Source organism: Apiospora hydei (genome assembly GCF_038363865.1).
Source record: "Apiospora hydei strain CBS 114990 chromosome Unknown utg000002l_segment0_segment0, whole genome shotgun sequence".
Classification (NCBI taxonomy): Eukaryota; Fungi; Ascomycota; class Sordariomycetes; order Amphisphaeriales; family Apiosporaceae; genus Apiospora; species Apiospora hydei.
In genome coordinates this window covers 2,030,939-2,053,928 of record NW_027117361.1, presented here as the reverse complement: position 1 = coordinate 2,053,928, position 22,990 = coordinate 2,030,939, and the positions used below count along the sequence as shown (strand labels likewise).

General features: G+C 54.4%; 5 protein-coding genes across 5 annotated transcripts; 4 read left to right on the top strand and 1 right to left on the bottom strand.

Annotated features, from left to right (window-relative positions):
* Positions 1-7,691: 7,691 nt before the first annotated feature.
* Positions 7,692-9,884, top strand: PG997_000656 (uncharacterized protein; the record flags this gene model as incomplete). Its single annotated transcript, XM_066804971.1, has 6 exons — positions 7,692-7,726; positions 7,834-7,847; positions 7,921-8,067; positions 8,143-8,326; positions 8,384-9,594; positions 9,652-9,884. The coding sequence occupies 6 exons, from the start codon at positions 7,692-7,694 to the stop codon at positions 9,882-9,884; spliced, it is 1,824 nt and encodes a 607-aa protein (XP_066674744.1).
* A 3,043-nt stretch (positions 9,885-12,927) lies between these two features.
* Positions 12,928-13,908, bottom strand: PG997_000655 (uncharacterized protein; the record flags this gene model as incomplete). Its single annotated transcript, XM_066804970.1, has 2 exons — positions 12,928-13,739; positions 13,815-13,908. The coding sequence occupies 2 exons, from the start codon at positions 13,906-13,908 to the stop codon at positions 12,928-12,930; spliced, it is 906 nt and encodes a 301-aa protein (XP_066674743.1).
* Positions 13,909-15,557: 1,649 nt separating this feature from the next.
* Positions 15,558-16,646, top strand: PG997_000654 (uncharacterized protein; the record flags this gene model as incomplete). Its single annotated transcript, XM_066804969.1, has 4 exons — positions 15,558-15,824; positions 15,880-16,166; positions 16,268-16,396; positions 16,508-16,646. 4 exons carry the CDS (start codon positions 15,558-15,560, stop codon positions 16,644-16,646), a joined length of 822 nt encoding a protein of 273 aa, XP_066674742.1.
* A 1,178-nt stretch (positions 16,647-17,824) lies between these two features.
* PG997_000653 (uncharacterized protein) lies at positions 17,825-19,349 on the top strand (the record flags this gene model as incomplete). Its single annotated transcript, XM_066804968.1, has 5 exons — positions 17,825-17,827; positions 17,904-18,082; positions 18,136-18,467; positions 18,533-19,015; positions 19,096-19,349. The coding sequence occupies 5 exons, from the start codon at positions 17,825-17,827 to the stop codon at positions 19,347-19,349; spliced, it is 1,251 nt and encodes a 416-aa protein (XP_066674741.1).
* Positions 19,350-20,058: 709 nt separating this feature from the next.
* Positions 20,059-22,428, top strand: PG997_000652 (Heterokaryon incompatibility protein 6- OR allele; the record flags this gene model as incomplete). The annotated part of the gene is made up of 1 exon (XM_066804967.1): positions 20,059-22,428. The coding sequence occupies one exon, from the start codon at positions 20,059-20,061 to the stop codon at positions 22,426-22,428; it is 2,370 nt and encodes a 789-aa protein (XP_066674740.1).
* Positions 22,429-22,990: the final 562 nt, after the last annotated feature.

Sequence of the window (22,990 nt, the reverse complement as noted above, 5' to 3'; positions counted from 1 at the left end):
TTTGGTTCCTTGGACATTATCTTCTTTGTACCGCTTTACTGCCGTCCCTTTGAGCATTTTCTCGTATATATACCCTTCGTAGACGTGTGTGCTGTCGCAAAGCATCTGAGATCCCCGCTCCGGGGCATCGCAGAACCGGCGTTTTCTTGTGGCTTGAGATGAGGGGCAAGGGTGTGTTGTGGTTATGACGGGCACCTCCGAGTGCGTTTTACCGTGAGAGAGGCTTTCTTCGCTTATACGATGTCGTTCCTAACATGAGACCATTGCGTCGCGTCCGAGGAAGCTAGGTAGATAGTCAACAAATCCGCACCGTCATGGGCGGCTTATTTATGTTCTCGGGTTCGTTCTTGCAGGCTCGACGGCGCTGGTTGGCATCGCGGATCGGAAGGGTTCTAGAGCAGTCAGTCTCTCCGCGCGATGCATGAGTTCCTCCGTTCGATGGCACTCTGTCTGCCCTACAGGAAAGGTCGGAGGAAGAGCACGTGGATTAAACCCTCCGATGCTCGGGTGGCAGCGAGACAACCCAAATTTCAGTCAACGCACGTTCGTCGCTCCCCGCGCATCTTGTTCCGTCTGTAGGCTATCGCTCTTCTAGGTTGATGGCGTGCATTCTACTAAAGTTGTGTGCACGTGGTCGAGAACACCACACTACTTGGAGCTTGGTTCTCGCCATACCTTATCCGAGGTGCTATCCAGGCGTCTTCTCGACTGATAAACAAGACAAAACCCCTAGCTATACCCTCAATTCCCGAACTGGGTCTTGCAATAGACACGGTTTCCGAGACGAGTGACGGCCCAGAGGCGCGTCATATGCTACATGGGTAACCAGCACGGGGTCGCATAACATAGTTGGGACGTTTTTGTTGACCACAGCATATTTTCAGTCACTCCGAACCAAAGTTTCCGTCTTGTCCGCCTGACTGTGACCGTACTTCGTATCGTTTTTCGATCTGGACCCCTTTAATCCATATCTGGTTCGAACAATACGATGGACGACCCATTACCAAACGAATCGACGCGGTGCGAAGCCCTCACGCCATGGGAAAGCGGAAGTCTTTGTTTATATAAAAAGAGCTCCAGGCCCCGCCTTGGAAGTATTCTGATGGGGAAGACTATAAAGAAGAAAGGATAGACTCGACAGCAAACATTTCGGGGCCAAGGAAGGCTACATAATAGCTATAAGGGCAAGCTCAGCGTACGAGGCGATGAATTTCGATAACATGCCCTTTTTCCACTTCGATTCATACCGGGCAACCGAGCAACACAGGAGACTCTTACATCGATTTTGTAGCCCCTATTCACCCGCAAGCGATACGCATGATCATTAAGCATCACGGAGAATTTCCTCTTTGGTTCATACCATGTCAGTCCAGCACAATCAATAATTACATCAGTCATCTCGAAAATACGCCACTTGACATCGTCAAGTTTTATTCTTGGCCATTCTTCGTTTCTTCTCGGCTACAGATCGTCCGCGATTTGAACCGACTTGAGTGGAGGATCGGCGAGGCGGCGTTGGTAGAAGCCACAACATGGAACTGCGCCACTCATTTAGAAGGCTTCCAAAGCACGTAGTCGATATTATTAGAATCATATATCGTGTATCTCATTACCTACATGCAGTTGAGTGGCCGTGCCTTGGTGGCGCAGAAGTGCAATCCCATCTTTGCTGCTGCAGTAGCGGCATATGTCGTGCAATACTGGGCCTCCCTCGCGTGGGCTCATATCGAAGACATATTCGGACAGTATGTGTGCTCCGCCATGGGGTTTTATTTAGGGCTGCCGGAGCAACTGGACGCATCGAACTTCGGGGCAACTGGCTGTCTGCAGCTAAGATTTACTGTTATGCAATATAGCGGACGTCGAGGATATTATAGAGCCGGGTATTATATTAGGTTTTTTTCCAGCAGGAGCTGTATTTGCCAGACTCTGTGTGAATTCCTCTGTTTAAGGAGTGGCAGTAACATCTACGCCTCTAACCGAGGCCTATGTCGAAAAGATGCAATCTCTCAATCTCTCCGATATGCACTTTGATGACCACAAGGCTCCTTTTGCCTGCATTATTATGGCGTTGGCGGTGGGTCTACCACATTTCGTTCATCTTGCCCTTACTCGACATCAAATTCAAACAGTAAAGGACGGCGTATGTAGCATGGGTAGCTGTGTAACCATTTCCTTCTCCCCGCTTAAGAACCACTACCTCATCTAGCGACAGCCGCGCTTATTGACAGCACCCACCCACTCCCCGTGATCCGCGCAGAATTAATGGGCATGTCCACTGCGTTTAGATTATGTAGATGATGGCATGGACGGAGCAGAGACGGGGCAGAACAAGGCACGGTAGGGCAGGGCAAGACAGGGTCAGGGTTCTCTTGAAGATACTCAAGTATCGTCCGGACCCACAACTCCGGAGGAACCAGCCCCTGACCCGCACGTGCTACCGGCGGAACTGATGTGTATTTCTTGACCTACGGAAATTTTAAAGGCCCTCCTTCAAGACTAGTCTTTTTGTGGGCGGAGGCGCTTGTTGAAGAACCGTCTCTCGTCTGCTAAAAATACTGTGAACAGCCCTGTGGGAACCTGGAACCGCCAACCCCTTAACTGCGGGAAGGCGCCTGCACCATACCTCTTTCGAGGCACATGGCGGGCTCCGTCATCGTCAACCACACGGGACCGCATCTGCCTAATCAGAGAAATCCATGGGGAAAAGACGGGAAGCCCACATGACGTGGCTGACCCGCCCCATTGATCAGTAGCTGCCTCAATAGAAGGAAACGGCACGGTCTCTTCTGGTGTTTTCGATTTCGATGCCAACCTGGTCAGCCCATGTGGAAAGCAAAATGGCGCCCAGCCTTACGAAGAACTTGCCCCAGAGATAGTGGTAAGGCTTAGTGAAGAAAGCATGTAGATGACAGGTCTAGATATACGGTACCTGCAGAACTTGGCCAGGTGAGTCAGTACTTTATCTCGAGAAAGAGTGCTGACCGGGTCGCTTTGCATCACATTTAATGATTCAACGTTTCTTGGTCAGCCACAGACTGTGAATTTAAACGACAGTTTAGTGCGAGTAGCTCCTGTTGCAGATTTGTCTTCTCATTACCTCACTTTCGATACCACCAGGGGCTCAGAAGTAGCTATCCCCTAGCTTCCAGACCCCTGACGGTCTCACTACCCCCACCCCCTTTTGACGCAAATAGTTTTACTGGCTAGGTGATTCTAGTGATCGGGGCAATGTTGAGCTAAGCCCAGAATCTGGACGTGACGAAGATACCGTCTTCACGTCGTATTTGTATGCGATGGCTTGGTTCCTTCCCAATAACCTCGATTCGGTGCCGCACAAGCCCAGTAATGCAACCAAGCCCCTATTAGTCACACTCCCACACCACAGCTGCCTACAAGGTCTTTTGAGGACGCAGCATGCAGACGCTCATTTGCAGGCGTGAGGATTGACAATAACCAATGTGAACCATGGTTGTCATCATCATGCATGGCTGTACGGCACAGATAACCTGCTCATTATGAGTCTTCGGTTCAGCCGGGCTGCTCCAGCATCGAATCGTAGTCGATGAAAGGACAATGGTCCTGCGGCACAGCGGTTTCTGTTGTTGCATCTGGGCCTCCTTCCTTCCTACGTCTAGGGTGGTGGGTGATACGTAGCAGGCGTAGCGTAGGCGCTGCGGGCCGGACTTGGCTATGACTTGGAAGAACCCCGAGACTCTGGCGGCATGGATGGAAATAAACAAGCCCGCCAGCTGGTTACGTAGTGGCGGCGTCGTTGCAATTGACTACAAGGTGGCGTACCAGAAAAGGCATAGCTTTCTTTCCAGTTTAGGATGTAGGTACATAGAACCCCTTTTTAGCCGAAAGGGGAGGATTCCGGCGCCTCGCGGTTGCCAGGTGCCGCGCCCTCAATATTTCCAATCGATGGCGCCGATCCTGGAGTGCAAAGCCTTGGGTTTGCGGCAAAGGGACACTGCATCAATGATGTATCATCAGACGAGGTTACGATTGAGCCAGTTGCCCGCCAGGTAAAACCCAAAGCATGATGATGACACCATACCACACTGCGCCCACTGCATCGGGTCGCACCTTCCTTGCGCGCGGAAATAAAGCGCAGACCGGGTCTGCGTTTGTGTAACCACCACCACCCCCGCGTCACCGTAATTACACGCATATTGACTGCGATTACAGATTACAAATGCCTGAAATAGTAGCCGAGATTCGTCAGCAATCCCACCTCCTCTGGGCTCGATGGCGCATGAATGGCACATCGCCGCCGTCGCTTAGAAAAAGATCTCTGTGGTGGGAAAAAGAAGGCTAATGCAGCCAAGGCCAGAAATAGAATGGCCAAAGACCGGTTATGCAACGATAGGGCGACCTGCTTAATGCATACATCTCCAAATTGAATACCACAGCATATCATACGCTACATTCAGCTAGGCAGCTACGCTAAGCAGCTCTGGGCAGCCCACAAAATCCATGGCATTTGACAGCTGATCTCGGCCGAAGGACAGACAACATCGGCGAAGGAAACAACTTTGAACCGAGCCATTCTCTTAACGTGGACAATGCCATGTGGTGAGTGCCAAATCGCCGCCATGTACATGATGAAGCTCGCGAGGAAGGACACCAACGGGCCAGATCAAGAAAGCAAGACCAGTCGCTGATACCCAAGCCAATCGGGCGAGTTTCGCCCAGGCCTCGCCTGTTCATATGTGCGCGCACCATCAGTTTGTGCTACTCGAGGGTGGTATCCGTCCCCTGCCTTGGCCGTTTGCCCCTCCCCCTGTTCCGTCTCTGGTGACCTTTTTTGGTGTGTACTTTTTACTGGGCCGCCGCCGGCCGTTGACAAAGCCAGCTTGCAGGGAACAGGTACGTACATCCTGCAAGAACGGACTTTTCATGCTTCCAGAATGAACCGTCTCCGGTGGATGATTCGATACACCGATGGAAGGATCATGAGACTTTCCAACACGAGTTCAGGACTACTACGCCGCCAACATACAGCAACCAGCCTTACGATCTCCTAGGGTGGACGGTCTCGCCATGGTAAAGCGCTTTCATGGAGCAAAGCATGACGGCCGGTGTTCTTGGGTCGAATAGGCCTGCGAAAGCATGACCTGAGCCAAACTGATCATTTACGAGGTACAACGAATGATCTATGGCACTAGCGAACTGTAAGGGGGCCACACGTAGGGCTATCTCCAGAGCTTTACACTCTGGAGCTATCACATATGCACCAGAATCGTCGGAAACATCCTGCATTTCATTGCAACCTGGTCTACCAGGCCCCTGATTGGAGGAAACACAAATCATCCTTATAGGCCGAGGAACGGGTCTTCACCACCAGAGCTTTCTTCGATGGAGACTACCTTGTAGCTCCCCCGGTGCCCTCATCCTGATCCAGTCACTATCATGACGGTACTTTGAAAGCAGACTGGTTTGACTCAAAGCCTGCGTGACGTCAGTTCGAACAACTGATATCGAGCTCTCACTGCTCGCCATCTTGGTCGCTTAGCTGCATTCGTACATGGCCACGAGGCCAAGCACACCAACCATGAATCACCTCACCCCCGCGCTCATGATCCTACCCCAATCACTGCGGCAGATCCGAAACGTCATCATGGGCCGGGGAAACCGCTGCCAGACACGTGGCTATGGACTTGCCAAGCATCGACTAGGCAGCAGAAGCGCTGTTGAAAGGGTGAAGGGTGCAGCTCACCACCTTCTTAAGAAAGTGTGTGCGACGGGCGTCTTGAGCCTACTTTGGTGCTAGATCACGCAGCATGAAGTGAGATTAGGTATTCTGTTGGTTCTGAAGAATGCTACTTTGCCACGCTATCAACCTTGCCAGAAAAAGCTATTCTCGTCGGCTTGGCATAGTGTAGAAGCATGCCAGAAGGCAGGGTACTCCTTCAGAGGCTACGATTGGTTCCCGTCCGCCCTCCCTTCGGCCAGCCTGCGCCTTTCGCTCGGCCTGCCTCCCTGCTTCTGCGAGGAGGAAAAACGGGTTTAAGCGCGGGTCGCTTGTTCGAACTCTTATTGGGCGCGTCGCTTGTCTGTGAAACCTTAAAGTTATGGCTATACTACTTAGTCGGCCGTGACAAATTTGGGCTAAGCCCAACAAGGCAATTATAGGTCGACATAGAGCATCTTGGCCTGGACCCCTAGTTCCTCCGAGCCAATCCGGGGGCTGATATAACCGGGTACTGCTCCCCAAAAGCCGCGCCAGGACCAGGTAGTTCCTCCGGATCAGCATAAGGCTACTTTGCACCTGCACCAAGGCACTCGCGCCGAAATCGAAGCACTGGGCCGGGCGAGGCACGGTCAGAGAAGCACGGGTCGATAGAGAAATCGTGTTTGATCGTGCCGCGTATGCACTGATGGGGTCCCTCTATGTGGCGCCATGCAGATAGACCCTATTGTGGATGAAGGGAGCTTCTGTCGTGACCAGAGGCTCTGGGCATGCATGCATAATCAACGATTATGTTAAGGCTAGGTACGTATTGAATTCTGAGCGAGTCGAATACTGCATCCATGGCTGACCCAGACAGTACGCACAAAATCATCGATCTGAAAGAATGAAAAAGTCCGAGAGGGAGAGAGGAAAAGAGAGCAATCTTCAGTCCTCCTAGGAAAGGGGGAGCGTGGCTCCTGGGGTGGTGGTACAGCATTGGGACACATCTGCCAATGGCCAGTTCCAACCTTTCCGCGACTGATTGCCCTACCCACCGCGACAAATAAGGCGTTCTTCGAGATTGCGGCACGACAACGAGGAGAAGGGGGCTTATCAAACTGGAAGCTACAGACGACTCTGCAGACCCTTCTCTTCTGTACGTACATTTCCCTTGGAGTCCGAGATGCATGCTTCAACACCACCACTGCTCACTTTGTCCTTGTCTCGATTGCATAAGCGGGGCTTGACTTTGGGGGCAGGGGGCCGGGGGAGGGGGCCGGGGCGATGAGAGGAAGGCAACGAACGAACAAGGGCTCTCTCCTCGGTTCCTCTCGTGGGCGTGCTAACGTCAATTGATACCTAGGATGGGGCAGAAAAAACAGGCGGGCAGGGGGTGTCTGGGTGGTTTGCACAGGGGGCTTGGGCACCCAGACCAAGCAGGGCAGGGGGCCGTGAATTTACACTGCACCACTGCAACCGCAGGCTGGCAGGCGCTGCAATGGAGAACCCGCTGAAGGAAAGTGGATTTGGCACCCATCCCGCTCTTTAAACCGAGTCTGGTCTCACGCTGACCTTTGATCCTTAATCATCTTGGCGACCTGCGAACGACATCGATCCCAACCCTTTGCGTCCTCGGCGTCTTGTATCCAATCTCCGCCTCGGTTTCCGTGCCGTATCACTGTCGTTGCCATATATACTTAGCTTCAAGTACCCTTTTTCCATCTCACATACCATTGCTCGATTCGCATCAAAGTCTTTGCTAAGCTTGCTTACTTGCGCTGCATTGCATGCAACCTCCAGACTCAAATCCTCAGGCCCTATTCCCGTTACATTGAAATACACCACCACGTCCCCCCGAGACATTGCCTCTGGAACAACTCTTTGGCCATATACTACCCATTTGCTAGACTTTGTGTCTCTTGACCGACAAACCAAAGTCACTTAGAGGAGGTGGCCTCCCATACTTATCATGCCGTCCCACACGCGAGTGCAGAGCCGGAAGACGAGCGACACCATGCTGAACGGGCGCGTATGCGATCGATGCATCCGGTAAGTCGGGACCCGGTCCTCCAACCAACCCCAGTCCAGCCGCCGGAGCAGCCTACTCTACCGAGTGAACCCACACTGACTTGGCTATCGTGTTACCTCGAAAACAGCAAAAAGGTCAAATGTTCGTATTGCCTTTCGATCTCCGATATCACCTCTTGGATAGATTGGCTAACGCATCGTCAAAACTATTGTAGGCGATCTTCAACGGCCACAATGTTCTCGCTGCTCTGAAGGTGGCTTCTCATGCGTCTATTCCACCGAGAGGAAGAAGCCGGGCCCGCCACGCGGCGCCCGGCGAAACAAGACCTTGACTCCTCCATCCGAAGCTATCAACATCACAGGTACGCTTTGCATCGTACATGGCCGCTATCGGCTCAAACCGTCCTCTCTCTAACAGTCTCTTGCGGTCGTTCCAGCATCGACGACACGACTTCCATCACCGCAGATGCAGCCTAACAGCAACGGCAACCACCGTAACTCTATGGTGACATTTGATGCTGCGGAATTCAGTGCCGCTTCATCGCCGTTTGGCGTACCATTAGCAATGGACCACAGCCGTTTCCCGGGCTACACAATTGAGACATATGAAGAGCGTATTCTGTAAGTTGGTGTGCTGAAACATTTGTTTTTCTTTTACTTTTGCTGACTTGCCGGAAGGCTATGTACGTACTTCGATGAGGTCAACCCGGCATTTCCTTTGATGCACAGAGAAAGGTTCATGGAGCAATACGATGCCGGCAGCATCAGTCTCGAGCTCATTGTAGCCATGACCGCCGTGACAGCCAGGACAATGGGTTCGGTCTCAAGGTGGACAACCGACTGCGTAGACATGTGCTTGGCTTCTCTGCTTGCTTCGACCACGTCTGACGAAGATCTCAACCTATCCCGTGGCAACTTGAGCCGTTTCCGACTGGAGTGCATCATGGCATACTACGAATTCGGCCAGTTCCCGGGGACGACATCTTGGATGAGGGTGAGCAGGCTCACAAGAAAAGCACATGCGCTGGGTCTAAACCAGATCGAGAACCCGAATCTTTGCTCGGCTTTCGACACCCAGATGTCTACGGAACAAGAAATGGAAGACTGGCGCTACGCATGGTGGTGTGTCTTCACCCTTGACAGCTACGTCAACGCGGCATCGGCAGCTTGCACGATTGTCGATCATGAGAGCATCAATACTGCTCTCGTGCGGAGACCGCTTGATGGCTCCAGCCCCGAACTGCCCTTCCACACCCTTCCAAAGCTATTTTTGGCGGAAGACCTGAGCAACATTTGGAGAACGACGCAAGAGGTGTTCACGCAGAAGCACACATCGGGCCTGAATATTAACTCGATCATGGCAGCAACGGTCCGTGATACCGGCACTCTTGTGCGTCTTCGGACAGAAAAGGGGGCGGAGCGCCTCATGTTGCGGACAGCTCGGCTGAAGAACGATCTTGCTTCGCTGAAGCTGTCACTGCCACCCCGTTATTTATGTTTGACGCGGAACGCCCTACAGACTGAAACGGACGCCGAATACAACCAGCGGCTTCTCAACGTGTTTCTCTATCATGCGGTGCGCCAGGCAGTCTATATGCCGACTGGCCTGACGGTTGGTAGCGAGGAGTGGACGAACGACTGGGCAGCACTGCATGAGACTTCGTGTGAGCTTGCCATGCTGGTCGGCCACTGGGGCCAACAATGTCCGCCCCGAGTGAACCCAATCGTGACAATAGTTGCATTCACTGCTCTCATGGTGCTCAACTTGTTCCAAAAGTCGGAGCCCGACGCACACGTCCCACTGGGCAGCCTAACCCAGCTCGAATCGTCACTACTCCAATTTCTGGAGGAGTTCGGGAAGAGGTGGTACCTCCCTAAACTCATGGCCGGTAAGTCATGTATTGACGAAAATACTCTACATAATTCAGGTGCTAATTCATCACTAGATCTTTTCAGGGATCATCATGCCAACAGCCCGACCTATCTGAGCCTGGCGCAAGCGGACACTATACTAAACCGGTTGCCATGTCCATTGCACCCGAAATATCCCACTCGTAACTGGAGCCATATTGAGCAGCTCGACAGCACATACAACGCCATGGATCCGGCAATAACCATGGGGTTTTGTGAGCCCGAGGCGGCTCTGCCATTAACAGCCTTAAGCCAATTTTCGTACTAGATATCCCCTCGATATAATTACAAATAATCAGTTAAAGCCATTTTTACGGGTGCCAAAAGTGATACCATGATCGGTGTGACGACGACCCTACAGTGGTACGGCAGGACTTAGGTGACACATGCATGCTTTGTGCACTATATTATCGTCAGCCCTATAGGCTGAATAGTGCAGACCCTGATTTGGCCCTGATTTTAGAGCAGATGGTGAGATGTTAATTCCGGCCCACCGCTGTGCACCATCAGGATTAGGCGAGCGGAACCAATCACGGACGACAATAGTCAAGTGGGCCTCGATGGATGCGATGCACTCCACCAGCCGAAATGGGAGATAGTTTGTGCCAAGTACCCGTAGAGTCGTAGCATCCCACGACTCGCGCAATCTGTATGAACCGTTAAAAGCTCTGGTTGCTGCGACGGCAGCTAGGGCAGGCGGATGGATCACCTGCAACTTGCTGTGCCGCAAGGCAGGCCCTTGTAAAGTACGCACCTGCATATTGCATATGGCCCATGAGATGGGCGTTATGACGGATCCTCCCACCGGTCTCGCTGGGGGGTAAGTGCATTATGTACTTCTAGAAGTCCTACTTGCAGAAACGACAGGGGGCCGGTCTTGTTTCCTTGGCCCCCAAAAGCCAAAGGCCCAGCAGGTACATCGTTAGCTACTGCAGGGTGATTCCGCGCGGGCTGGGATCGGATTTACGCGCAGAACGGCTTTATGAAAGCTGGTAAAAGCAGCTGGTTACACAAGAACAACGTTGAAGCAGGCGGCGGCGGCGGCAAGAGTATGCCGAAGTACTCCGTACAGTCGCAGAGTATTTCCTTTGCTTATGTGTTGTGTAACGAACAGGTTTGGCACGTGGCCGAACCACACACACACACACACACACACGACGAGACAACCTGACAACCCTCCTTTGAGGACGGATTATGGTGCTTACCTACCTACTACCCCTTCCTGACAGTTACTTCTAAGTACGATTGAAAGGCGGAATCCGGGCCCAAGATTGCCCCGTACCACTTAACACGCACGGTCTGGATTTGTCAGACGGCGAGTTCTCCGACCGACTACCAACGATGCATCTACTGTGGTTTCTCACCAACCACCATTGGATTCACGCTCCAGTGACGTGCAGGTCTGGACCTACCTGGCATTATTAATTGCAATGGACTGTTTCCTTGGTATGCACATACTACTACATGCCTCCCCCAATTACGGAGGCCCGGCACGCTGGCACGCTGTGGATGAGACGAGGATTTGGTTGCTGCTGCTGCTGTGCCGCAGACCCTGCTGGAGAACGAGCGCGCGTCGTCCTTTCCAGGACAGCTAGCGCGCGGCGCAACACCAGCACTCAGCCAAGCCCATTCCCTTCCTTGCCTCTCTTTCGCGCCTACTTCGTCCGTCCGACGCTTTCGCTGATCTGCGCGAGCTTGGGGCGGGGGGACGGATGGTTGCCAGCAGGCCGGGGCTATGCCCCTACCATTCTACAACTGGGAAATATACCTAGGTATGGACAGGGTAAACGAGGCACGGCAACGGAAAACGTCATATGGGAAAGAGCAATGTATGCAGCTCTGTACTTTTTACCCATGCGTGCCGCTGTCCGTGGTGTTTTGGCGCTGCAACTCAATTCTCGGCTGCCCACCGTCCACACTGCCTGCCCTATGTACCTGCCATCGACTAGCCAACCCACTGTCAGATCCTAAAATTGGTGGTTCCACAACACGAGAAGAGAGGGGGAAGGGGGCACACTGGCACTGGACTGGATGGGGTAGTTAGTGGCCGGCGGTTGGTTACACAAGAAGGATTGATGGACTGGACTGGGCTGGGCTGGGCTGAGCAGCAGCTAATCATGGCACTGCGAGTGATAGCCGAGACTGACTACTGAGTATTGGTGGTTACACAAGCATTTGCCGGTTACACAAGAGTCAGCACCACCATGACTATGTCGGGCGTCCACGCGGCCAATGAGCGACAACCTTATGCGCATCCCACCACCCTAACGGGGAGCAGCCCTCCAGAGTTCCCACCCACCCATACTCATCCGGCCTGGCATGCCATTCATGACCACTAAAAGACACCGCACATGAGAAGATGTTGGCTGGCTGTTACACTGGCGTGCGCGGTAAGCGTTGCAATTCAGTGCACAGTACTAGAGGAGGAGCTGTTGTTTTGGGCGTTTATGGGAAACGAAGCGAAATACATACACCGTTCCACCTCAAAGCAACCTCTCGTCGTCGAACCAATCAGTGGGATACGCGGAATCCGAAAGAGGGCAACACTTCACACGTACGAGCCTGCGCGGAAAGGGTGCGCTTGCCTATGTACTCCGGTCTCCTCTTTCTATCTCGCTTGCTCGCGATCATTCCGCCCTCCTCACACCATCGAGGTTTGTGTGGGTGGGTGGATGGCGTTGTTGCTTGTGTAACCTGACTACTGGTAACCTACCTACTGCATTCGGAAATACTAATGAGTATCTCGACACAAGCAGGCGCCCTCTGGCTTACTTCAGCCTATATGCGCGTATCCGCACCCCTGAAGGTCGAGGTGATCGTCGATATCCAAGCCCTGAGTCCGTCCATTCCTTCGGGTCTGGAGGCGCCAGGGCATCTCGAGCCATCGGGCCACAAGTAACTTTGGGCCTGGTGCATGTACGCCGCAGGGCTGAGTTCCGTTTTTCATCTTCAAGAGGGTGGGCAAGATGAAATGGCGGGATCCCGCTCCTTGACTTTTTGAAGGGCCCCTGTGGACTTGCTGCATGTTTCTACAGTGGCGTAGTGATCTCGTCTGGGCCTCGGTGGGAGAAATCTCCTCGTAAGGCAACGGCCTAAACGTTGATCATCTTCGTCGTAGCGACTGTCTTCACTGTGCCGCCCAGGGGCAGAGCAGGATAGACTTGCAACCAACTCTCACACATCTCCGACCTCAAGAAACAATGCGAATGCGACAGGCAGATCAAGCAAGGTGGGCCACTCAAGGGCTATTCTACATACTCGCTATTCGCTATTTGGTGTTGTACATGGATTAAGTAAGTAAGCTTCTAATATCATAACGAGAACATCAGACCTAGTATACAGCAGACCACGCCCGTCGTCCAGCCCGCAGTCGAGGGTAATGTGGCCGGGGCACCTCCGACCACGGGGACGGTGGTGGGCGGAGCCGTGCCGTTGGACGGAATCGATTTGTTGCCTGGGAACACGCCGACGATGATGGTCCCGTTTCGCTCGAAGACGCCCACGGCCACCGTCGAGTTTGACTGCGCCGACATGCCCGGGAGCTGCTTGCCTTCGCCGTCCTTGCTGGTCTGCGCCTGCTGCTCCTGTCGCCGCCCCCATTGCTCCGGCGCCCGCACCACCATCCTGCGCGTCTCCGGCACGGCGCGCTTGAGCTCGCTGGCCTGTACGGGGCCCGGGTTCGTCACGTTGTACGAGTTACCCGCGACCACGTCGCGGTTGGAGAGGCCGGCGGCGGCGAGCGCTCCGGCGACATCGAAGCCGAGACGGGTTGAGGAGGCGTTCCTGAGAGCCGCGAGGCCCTCCGCGCCGAGACTGCTCGTGTCTACGAGGAGTTGCACGTAGCGATGGCTCAGTGGGTTCTTGGCAGGCGGCGCGGGGGCGACGTAGTCGGCGAGCGCCGGGGTGTTCTTGGTGTTCTCAAGTGGGAAGACGGCGCTAGCGGTGCCATTGTCGCCCGTCGTGACCGTGGTCGCCGTCGTGGCGGGTGTCAAATCCGTCTGCATCCAGTGGAGCAGTGTGTGCGGATCCGTGGCGACGGGGATGTCCAGGTCGACCATGATGACGGCATAGCTCGACCCCGACAGTTGTGATGTTGTCGCCAGGCTCGGTTGGGATGCGATAGCTGCGATGCGCGTTAGTCAATTTGATTCAATTCAATTGAGCAATCGCGCCACTGGACTGGTTCATGATCCCTTACCATCTTCGGCTACCTCGACTCCATTCTGCGTCGCGACCTGGCCATACGTCACGATCAAATCGCTATCGGTCGCTGGTGTGAAGCCGACCGGCATTTTCCCTACGACTTGCGTAACTCTCCCGATCGCCGACACGAATAATAAAGACTTCGAAAGAACATGACGACGGCTTGCGTCTTCCGGACTGTGTCGTCGTCTGATTGGTTGGTGATGGGTTGCAGGGGATTTATCTGCTACCTGCTCCTCCGAAGTCGACTCCAGGCCATCAAGAAGTGAAAAATAAGATAAATATGATAGAAAATAGCGATAATAAGAACAGCGACAACAAAAGGGAAATAGCCCAAAGCACGTTCCTGGCAAAGCGTTCAAGAGCTCGTATTAGGGAGTCGTACCGATAGCCACAGGCTGCCTTCTGATGCGACGTGACAAGCAGGGACCATCTGGTCTTGGATGAAGCTCCACCGCCCGACGCTGAAACAGTTGAGACGGTCGCAAAAGAGGCCAAACCCCGCTTCACGACCGAACAAAAAGAACGGCTTCTGCCATTTCGGCCATCCTGCCAGTGCGCTGCCAATGTCACATGAAACACCACCGGAGGCCTTGACAGCCTCTTACGCCATGGCTCGATAAGTGACGGACGGCAAATCTATTTTGTTCTGGCACATCCACCTGCCGACCGTTTCGCGCGTCGACTTGCCCATCCATGATCTGCGTGCGGCTCAAACCTTGCCCCCTTCCATCCTGACAAGCAAGCAATTGACAAATGATCGACGCCCAAAAGCTGCGACGCCCACGCCGCCCGGATGGGCTGCTTCTACTACTCGCTTTCTCACACCACGCGCCGCACGAAATGCAGATAAAGTGACGGCGGCATTCGGATGAAGTCGCAGGTGATTGGGGATTGAATCGGTCATTTCGGATCGGCTTCGCGATGCTTTCCTTTCTCCGTGCTGGCAGTGCAGGTCGATTGACTCGCAAAGCCTGTCGTTGACTTCGGCCAAGACCGTTGAAGATTTCATCGTCGGCATACCTACGCTGTGCCTAAGACAAGCAAGGACAAGCAATTTACCCCTGGCTAATTGAGGCTCTAATGCAGCTCAGCTCAGCTGAGCCTTTTCCCTGGGACCATGGGGATGGGCCGCCCCGGACGGAAGTAGGCAGCGCTGATTAAGCATGTCGTTAGCGCATATATCGCCAAAGTTGCCAATGCTGCAGGCGAAGCTTGGTGCAAACCACGTTCATCCTTTGACAATCAGCAGTCTCTAAGGAATCTACATGGGAATTGCATTGCTTCTCATACAGTATAGTATGGAAACGGGTGACATCTAGTGATCAGTCAATCCAACACTGGCTCTTTGGCCCTTTGAAACAAAACAGGCTGGTTTCCCCGAACCAAGTGTGCCGACGATGTGCTATCCATGATATGCGTGGACCGGGATGTCTTCCTGGAGGACACGACCAGTCACAGATACAGCGACATGTTCTTCCCGCCATGAAAATGTAGAGATTGCAGAAATACTCCATGATGGACACGAGTGACCAGGTCCGGGATAAATTCAATCTTCAAAACTCAAATTTATGGTTGTCTTTTTTGAAAGATCCCTTGAAGTCTGTCAATGGGACCCTAAGCAGTTCTTTTCATCTTTACCCCCTTGGCAAATTGGTCAAACGATACCATCACGCGGCTCCTGGCTACCTGACTTCTATACATACCTACCCTTACGTATACACCCAGGCCGTTCAACATGGATCCCGAATCGGCATTGGCCAGACGCCAGAAGCGACTAGAGCTTCGGATCACCATACCGAGCTTTATTGAACACCTACCTCCTCCGACGGGGCGACCGGTACTAGATGGAGCTGATGGGAACTGGGGGCCGGATATTATCCCCAAAGACAATACTCCGGTGGATGGCATAGTAGACGATTGGGAGGCACAGTTGGAGGTAGAGGAAAGAACGCGGCGCAAAGGTCCCTTTTGGAAACTCCCGCGGGAGGTCCGCGACATGATTGTGAGTGAAAGAGTACCAACCGAAGAAACAGCCTCGTTCTGACCGACTCTTGCAGTGGACCGAATACTTTTGTAACATCGTGAGGAATAGACACTGCGTCGACATCCCCCCGGCAGGGCGTCGGGATCCCGGCAGAGAGATGCTGTACTTCCTCATGTCCCGAACCCCAGGCCAATATACTGGCCTCCGCATCGACGCGGACGACCGCGGACGAGAATCCGAGCAGCGCTTGAAGCTGGTTCTCACGAATCGAGTAGATGACGAGGGCGTCGTCTGCAACGCCTCTGCTACTGATGATCCTGCCACCAGAAAGGGTAGTCTCCCCGTCTTCGGTTCAAAGAGGTGGCTATCCGCATTCATCGAAACGCCGCGGTGGAGCTCGGAGACTTGCCGCTGCTCCAGCAGCTCGCAAGGCGCGTGGATACTATACACTGCCGCAACAGCCGAATCGTCGACGACGGGAATTATACGAGGGCGAAGGAGTACAGCGTCAGCTGGGCTACAACCCAAACTAAGAAGCTGATCGCTAAGATTCTCGAGCTGGGGGACTGTGAGATCGCCTGCCCAAAGAGGTAAGTACCCCCGTTAGATTGCGGGATGTTTGTCCACGAAAACATATGCGTTGTTTCTCGTGGAAAATCATATCCGTTATCCACTGGCGATACTTAACTGACATTTGTTAGTTCATCCTATGTCACCGAGTATGATCGTTTTGGGAAATCTCTTCCTCCTTCTCCTCATAAGAGGCCTCAGGAATCCAAACACGCCAAAGTGACTCAGACGACTGAAATCAGTCTCTGGCGCAAGGAGAAGCTGTCCTGAATTGAGTATCTTGGAAATGTTACCAAATCGGCATGGCACCGACGGAAGAGCTATCGAAATCCAGAAGAGGCCAAGGCTTAGATGTCATAGCAAAAAAGCTCCAGCGTTTCTACACTCAGTGGCTTCCGAGTATGGCGTCCCCCCGTGTCACCGGTCACTAACCCGCTTCTATAGGGTGACAGCAGAGCGAGAAGTACGGTCATGAAGCCATTTCATCATAATGTTTAATAGATAATATATCAAATTAGTTAAAGGGGTCAACGATGACAAACCATCATCGGAGGAAGCTATTCGCGAAGTTGCCGACACTACTCAACCTTATCGGCCGGGAAGACGAGCTAGCTAGTGCCCGCCGTGATGGCTAAATTAGCAAAGGATGTTGGAATGCAGTGTGACGTAACCAAAAGCAGCCGCTACCGCAATTTGGGGTTCGTCAACAGATCGGTACCTTGCTTTGACTGTACGCCAGACCGATCCAATGGCTGGGTATCACGGTACACTACCACCTTACACCAGGTAAAACCATCGGCCATCGTTCTTTTCACTTCCCCGACATCTGCCTGCCTATGGACTGCCACAGCCGCGAAGCGATATCACAGTACAGATCTCGGACTAATCCATGCTTCGTTGCTAGTCGGTTCGTTTCTTATGGCTGGGGTGGAAGACTTGGCATTTCGATCAAGAGTCGAAAATAACGACACTATTGCCGCATTAGGAAAAGGAAGACAGGGAGGATGAACAAACAGATCTAGATTGGCTGGAGAAACGATGAATCATCACCCCACCATCTACATTCTTTACCGCGTCCGCGTAAGATTGTGATATTGCGGGCGTTGCAAACAACATTGGTCCCGCGCCCGGTGGAACAGCAAAACCGCGGTGGTGCAAACTGGGTTGGCTAGTCGGGGGCCCGGATAAGTCTATGCGGCGCCACGACTTCCTACTCCGTGGCCCCTGGCCCCACCCCTCGCGGAGTATTCGCAGTTTTGCACTTTGCCGAAAGCGCGGGGAGGATTGCGGCCGAGATTTGCGCGTTACTATGCGTTCCGATGCGCTTCGCGAAAACGCCACCGTGCAGATCGATGTGTATACTTGGATGATCGATATATCCACACACGATCATGGCCCTGTAGCAGATGAAATGAAAATGATTATATAACGGTTTCAGGGCCGCGCAGATGGTGAGAGCTTGAGAACACACAACTTTCAAACAACATACGCAACTAATACATATTCCGATACCACCGCGATATACAGACCCAATCACGACAAGATGACGATGACGAAATCCACATCACCGCATGTGCTGATACTCGGCGCTGGCCTCGGGGCCTCACGCTTGCCCAAGCACTGCGCAAGAAGGGGATCTCATTTGAAGTCTTCGAGAAAGTCCACGATGAGAACCAACCTCAAGGCTGGGCCGTCGGCCTCCACACGTACGTCCTACAAGCATATATATCTATGCATTTCGTACTAACATACCTGCAAGTATGCTCGCTGACTTCCATGCGTCCATGCCCGACGACATGCCGGACTTTGGCGTGGTCAACCACCTCAACCCCCTGAAGATCATGCCCGAGATCGCCTTTTACAACGGCCCTGACGGCGAGAAGCTCGGCTACCGGGACGACGGCTCCGGGCACTGGGTTCGGGCGAACCGCACGCGTCTCCGAGACTGGTTGTCCACGAAGATCAACGTGCAGTTCAACAAGCATGCTGTGCGCTTCGAGGAGAGCGATGAAGGCGTGACTGTTTATTTCAAGGACGGCTCGAAAGCGACGGGAGATATTCTCGTCGGTGCCGAGGGTGTTCAAAGTCCCAGTAAGTCTCCCTAGCACCCGCAAAAAGGGTTCTCCCTTCCTTGTACTTACTTCTCCGTGCCACAGCCCGGAAACACCTCCTCAAAGGCCAAGACAAGCTCGTCCGCCACAAGACCGCCTCCGTCAACGGCGAATGCACCCTGTCCGGCGACCTCTTCGTCGAGCAGCTCGAAGTCGCCCACTCGTCCTACATGGTCGACTTCCCCAACGCCCAGCACGACGACGGCAAGAAGTACCACCTCTTCGTGGGCCTCAACAGGGTCAGCCCGGACGGCAAGTCGGGCGACTACTACTTCACGCTGCTGTGGACGGACCCGGAGGTGGCGCGCGACGAGACGCACGAGACGTTTTGGACGCGCACGGCGTCGAGGGAGGAGCTTCTCGCTTTCGTGCGGCGCATCACGGCTGAGCTGCCGGAGAAGTTCCGCCGTGTTGTTGAGGAGACGAAGGTCAAGGGTATGTTGAGCAGGCAGATCACTATCTATACGTTGATTCTTGACGAGGATGCGTTGCCTGCGGGTCGGGTTACGCTGTTGGGTGATGCTGCACGTGAGTCACGTATATCTCTTTCAATAATTACCCCTTGCCCATTGGTTCACAGTGCTGACCATACTTCTCCCATTCTCCAGATGCCATGACCCCCTTCCGAGGCGAAGGCGGCTGCCACGCGATGCAGGACGCGCTGAACCTCGCGCGGTCGCTGGCGTCCATTACGGACAAGGACGACACCGAGTCCATCAAGACCATCCTGGGCGCCTACCAGAAGGAGATGCTGAAGAGGGGATCCAAGGCGGCGCGGTTGTCCGACACGCAGCTCGATGAGGGGGAACGAGCGCCAAGTATGTTTATGAAGCCGCTGCCGAAGGATGAGGTCGTTATTTGAGGAGATTTTGTCCAGTGAAGGTGTTACTTTTTATTAGAAGATGTTCTTATCAAAGATAGAGAGTACGGATGCGAATTGATCGATTGATGTTCTAATGTTGTTTGATAGGCTGCTCAGGGGCAAGAAGCAAGTTGGAAATCAATAAGCGCTTGAAGTAAGGAGGTAGCACTAGCTGCGGGAAAGGGTGCGGCCACTAAGTGTAACGACACCGAGCAATCTCGCCTAGTCTTCGCTTCGCATCTTACGATCCGGTTGTTGATTCAAGGCAAATGAAATGAGATAACAACAGGAGAGCGTATATTTACACTACATCGCCCCAAAAGTTTCTAATCTTTGCATGTCCATCCGTGAGTTGAGAGTCTTCAAGTGGGATCACAGCCAGGCAACCACGGCGATTTTTGAGTAGAACTCCCCGACCCCCTGTCGCCTGCCTAAGACGCCCAGCTCGTTAGCGGGTTTCCTGCCTAGAGCGCCCCATAAGCCGGCCCCTAGCATCAGATGATGGCGTCCCCAATCGCACTTTGTTTTGCGACGGCGAGGCGACTACAAAAAAGCCCGTCAATGGTCCGGCGTTATATTCCCCAAGCGCCAAAAGAAGGGGCATTTTCACCAGTCGACTTCATTTGTATGTATACTTGGGCACAGAGGTTTTGGTAGTTCATGATCTATCAGTCAAGATTAATATAGTCTTCAGATCCAACATCGGACCATGGCTTCTCTGGAAAACCCCTTCAGCAGGCTCATGCTAAATCAGAGCAGCAGCTCCACCGCCGTAGCGCGACTGGCTGTCCTGGAACCTTCGGACGATCCTGACTCGCCCATCCGTCTAACTCTGACCGACGCCCCTCTGGCCAGCACATCATACGAATGCATCTCCTACAATCATGAAGATGAGGGCACCACCAAAGTCCTAGTGGACGATGCGGAGCAAGAGATCCCCAACGCCCTCGAGAGCGCCCTGCGCATCTTCCGCCGGCGGGAGCAGCCGCGCAAAGTATGGGCGGACCTACTCGTCGGCCGCACCGTCGAGGAGCGCAACGTCCAGGGGCCCTTCATGCGCCAGATCCTGTCCAACGCCGACAAAACCCTATGCTGGTTGGGCTCCGGCGAAAGCGAGCTGACGTCGCTCGCGTTCGACACCATCCGGGACATGGCCAACCGGTACCTGCAAGCCTGCCTGCACGTCGGCCTCTCGCAGGACGTCTCGATCTCGCGGATCACACTGCAGCAAATGGAGGGCATCCGGGCGCGTCTGCACGACTGCCCCTTCGATGACCTGCACTCCTTTAACTTCGACCTCTGGAAAGTCATCGATGGCGTCTTTGGGTCCCCTTACTGGTCCTCGGTGCACGCCATCCCGGACATCGTGTCCGCCCAGCTCGCCATCGTCGTCTGTGGTCGCAGCAACATCCGCTGGCCCAACTACATCGCCGCCGCGCGGAGTTACCCCTTCTTCCGCGGCAAGTTCTTCGGCGGCGTGCCGCTGCTGCCCTCGGTCCAGAAGGGCTTCGAGATGGCGAACCAGATCGAGATCGCAGAGCGTCGGAGGCGGCTGGGACAAAGCATCGAGCTCTTCCCCATGATCCAGACGGCGCGCGACTGCGGCGCCAAGGATGTCCGCGAGAACGTCTTCGCCATGCTCAAGATCGCCACGCCGTCCGCGCGCGTGCAGTTCCATACGTCGGGCGAGCAGCCCCTGCCGACCATCGATTATTCCAAGACCCCGCAGCAGGTCTTCACCGAGGCGGCGCGGTACACGGTGCTCGAGCGCCAGGACCTCATGGTCTGGTTCGGCGAGTGTCCGCCGTGCCAGAAGATCCTCAAAGGCCTGCCGAGCTGGGTCCCCGACTTCGGCGCCAACCACCCCAAAGGCCACGCCGCGAACCCCAACGGCGGCTTCCGGCAGTGGTGGGACGCGCTGCAGCCCATCAAGCCCCTTACCGTCTCCGACGACGACGGCGACAACGCGCTCGGGGTCCAGGCCTACGGCCTCGCGCGCGTGGCCCACGTCTCGCCCGTCTTCAACGCGGGCAACCTGACGCGCCTGTGCTACACCGAGTTCGCGAAGCTGCCCGCGGAGCCCGAGCCCTGGGAGACGACGGAGCAGCGCCACGAGCGCTTCTGGCGCACCCTCGTCACCAACAGCGGCGGCGTCGACATGCAGAGCTCCCTCGCCGCCGGGTCGCGCGCGCCGGGCCCCGCCGTCGGCGACAGCTTCCGCAGCATGATGGCGCAGGAGCGCATCTTGGCGCTGCTCGGCTGCACGCCGCTGGAGCTCCAGTCGCCGTCGCCCGAGCTCCGCGCGCGGTTCCAGGCCAGCGCCGAGGCGCAGTCGCTCGTGCCGCTGACGGGCAAGGGGGAGGACTACGAGTCGCTGCTCCGGAGCTTCGCGCTGGGCCGCCGGTTCTTCCGGACTGAGGATGGGCGGTTTGGCATGACGACTATTGAGGACGTGGTGGCGGTGGATGGGAACTTGGCGCAGGAGCGGAGGCGGAGGTCGGGAGGTTATTCTTCTACTACTAATACTGGTACTACGGAGGGGGCTAGTGGCGACGACGACAGCGTCCCGACCGAGAATAGCGAGGAGCAGACGGGGTCGAACTTGGGCCGCATGATGGGGGATCCCATGGCGCGAGCCATGCTGGAATCCTTCCAACAATACCTCACGACACGCGATCCGAACGCCGCCAACTTCGTGTCTCAGCTGGTAAGGGGCGACCTCCCCGACCGGCCACAAGGCGAAGGAGAAGGGGAAGAAGCAGGAGAAGGACAAGCACCCGCACCCGGTGTAAAGCAGGGAGTCCAGCCGGGCGACCTTGTGGTAGCGCTAGTGGGAGGTTTCTTCCCGTATATTCTCCGGCCGGTCGTCCAGCAGCAGCAAGAACCCGATGAAGAGTCCACCGGCGAATCTGCACCTCCTCTCCCCATGGCCGACGCCACGTACCAGTTCGTCGGGGACTGCTACCTGTACGGCGCCATGGACGGGGAGGACTTCTTCATCAATGCCCGCGATGGCCAGAGGGCCCTCAAGGTCGTCAAGGTCGACAAGGGGAAGATTGTTGACATCAGGATCGTGTAAGAGAAGGGTTTGGCTTGGGCATCATATCGGATTTTGAGCAGGGAAGAAAGTAAGGGAGTTTTGAGCAGGTTAGCCGGTCTGGATCTAGATACCATCGAGTGCAGTTGATTGATAGTAGGTAATAGCAAGAAATGTCAAACATGTGTTTGTCTCGATGGCGGCACTTGCGCGTATTACAGACTCAAAAGGGAATGTCGAATTGTTGATTTCTATTGTAGTCTTGGCAATGCCAGAGACGTCGACTTCGCTTAGCATATGGTACAATAAGACTCTCCGCGCGGTCCATTTACCAGCGAGAGCTAACTCCATCTGTATCGATGAGGCTCGTCCAGCTTCCCCCAGAACACAGTACACCTGAAGCGACAAAGCCACTATAAGATCGCTTTCATGCCCATAGTCCCCGTATCAACCTGCTTCTATATTATATTACAACACCAAAGCCTTAAGTATGCACTCCGATATGTTTCGAAAGCGCGGCGGTTGGTATAAAGCTTGCTCGAAGGGGTGGCCTTGGGAGGTAATGTGCCTGCCAAACCCCAGTGAGCGGCATGCCGTAGCGCGG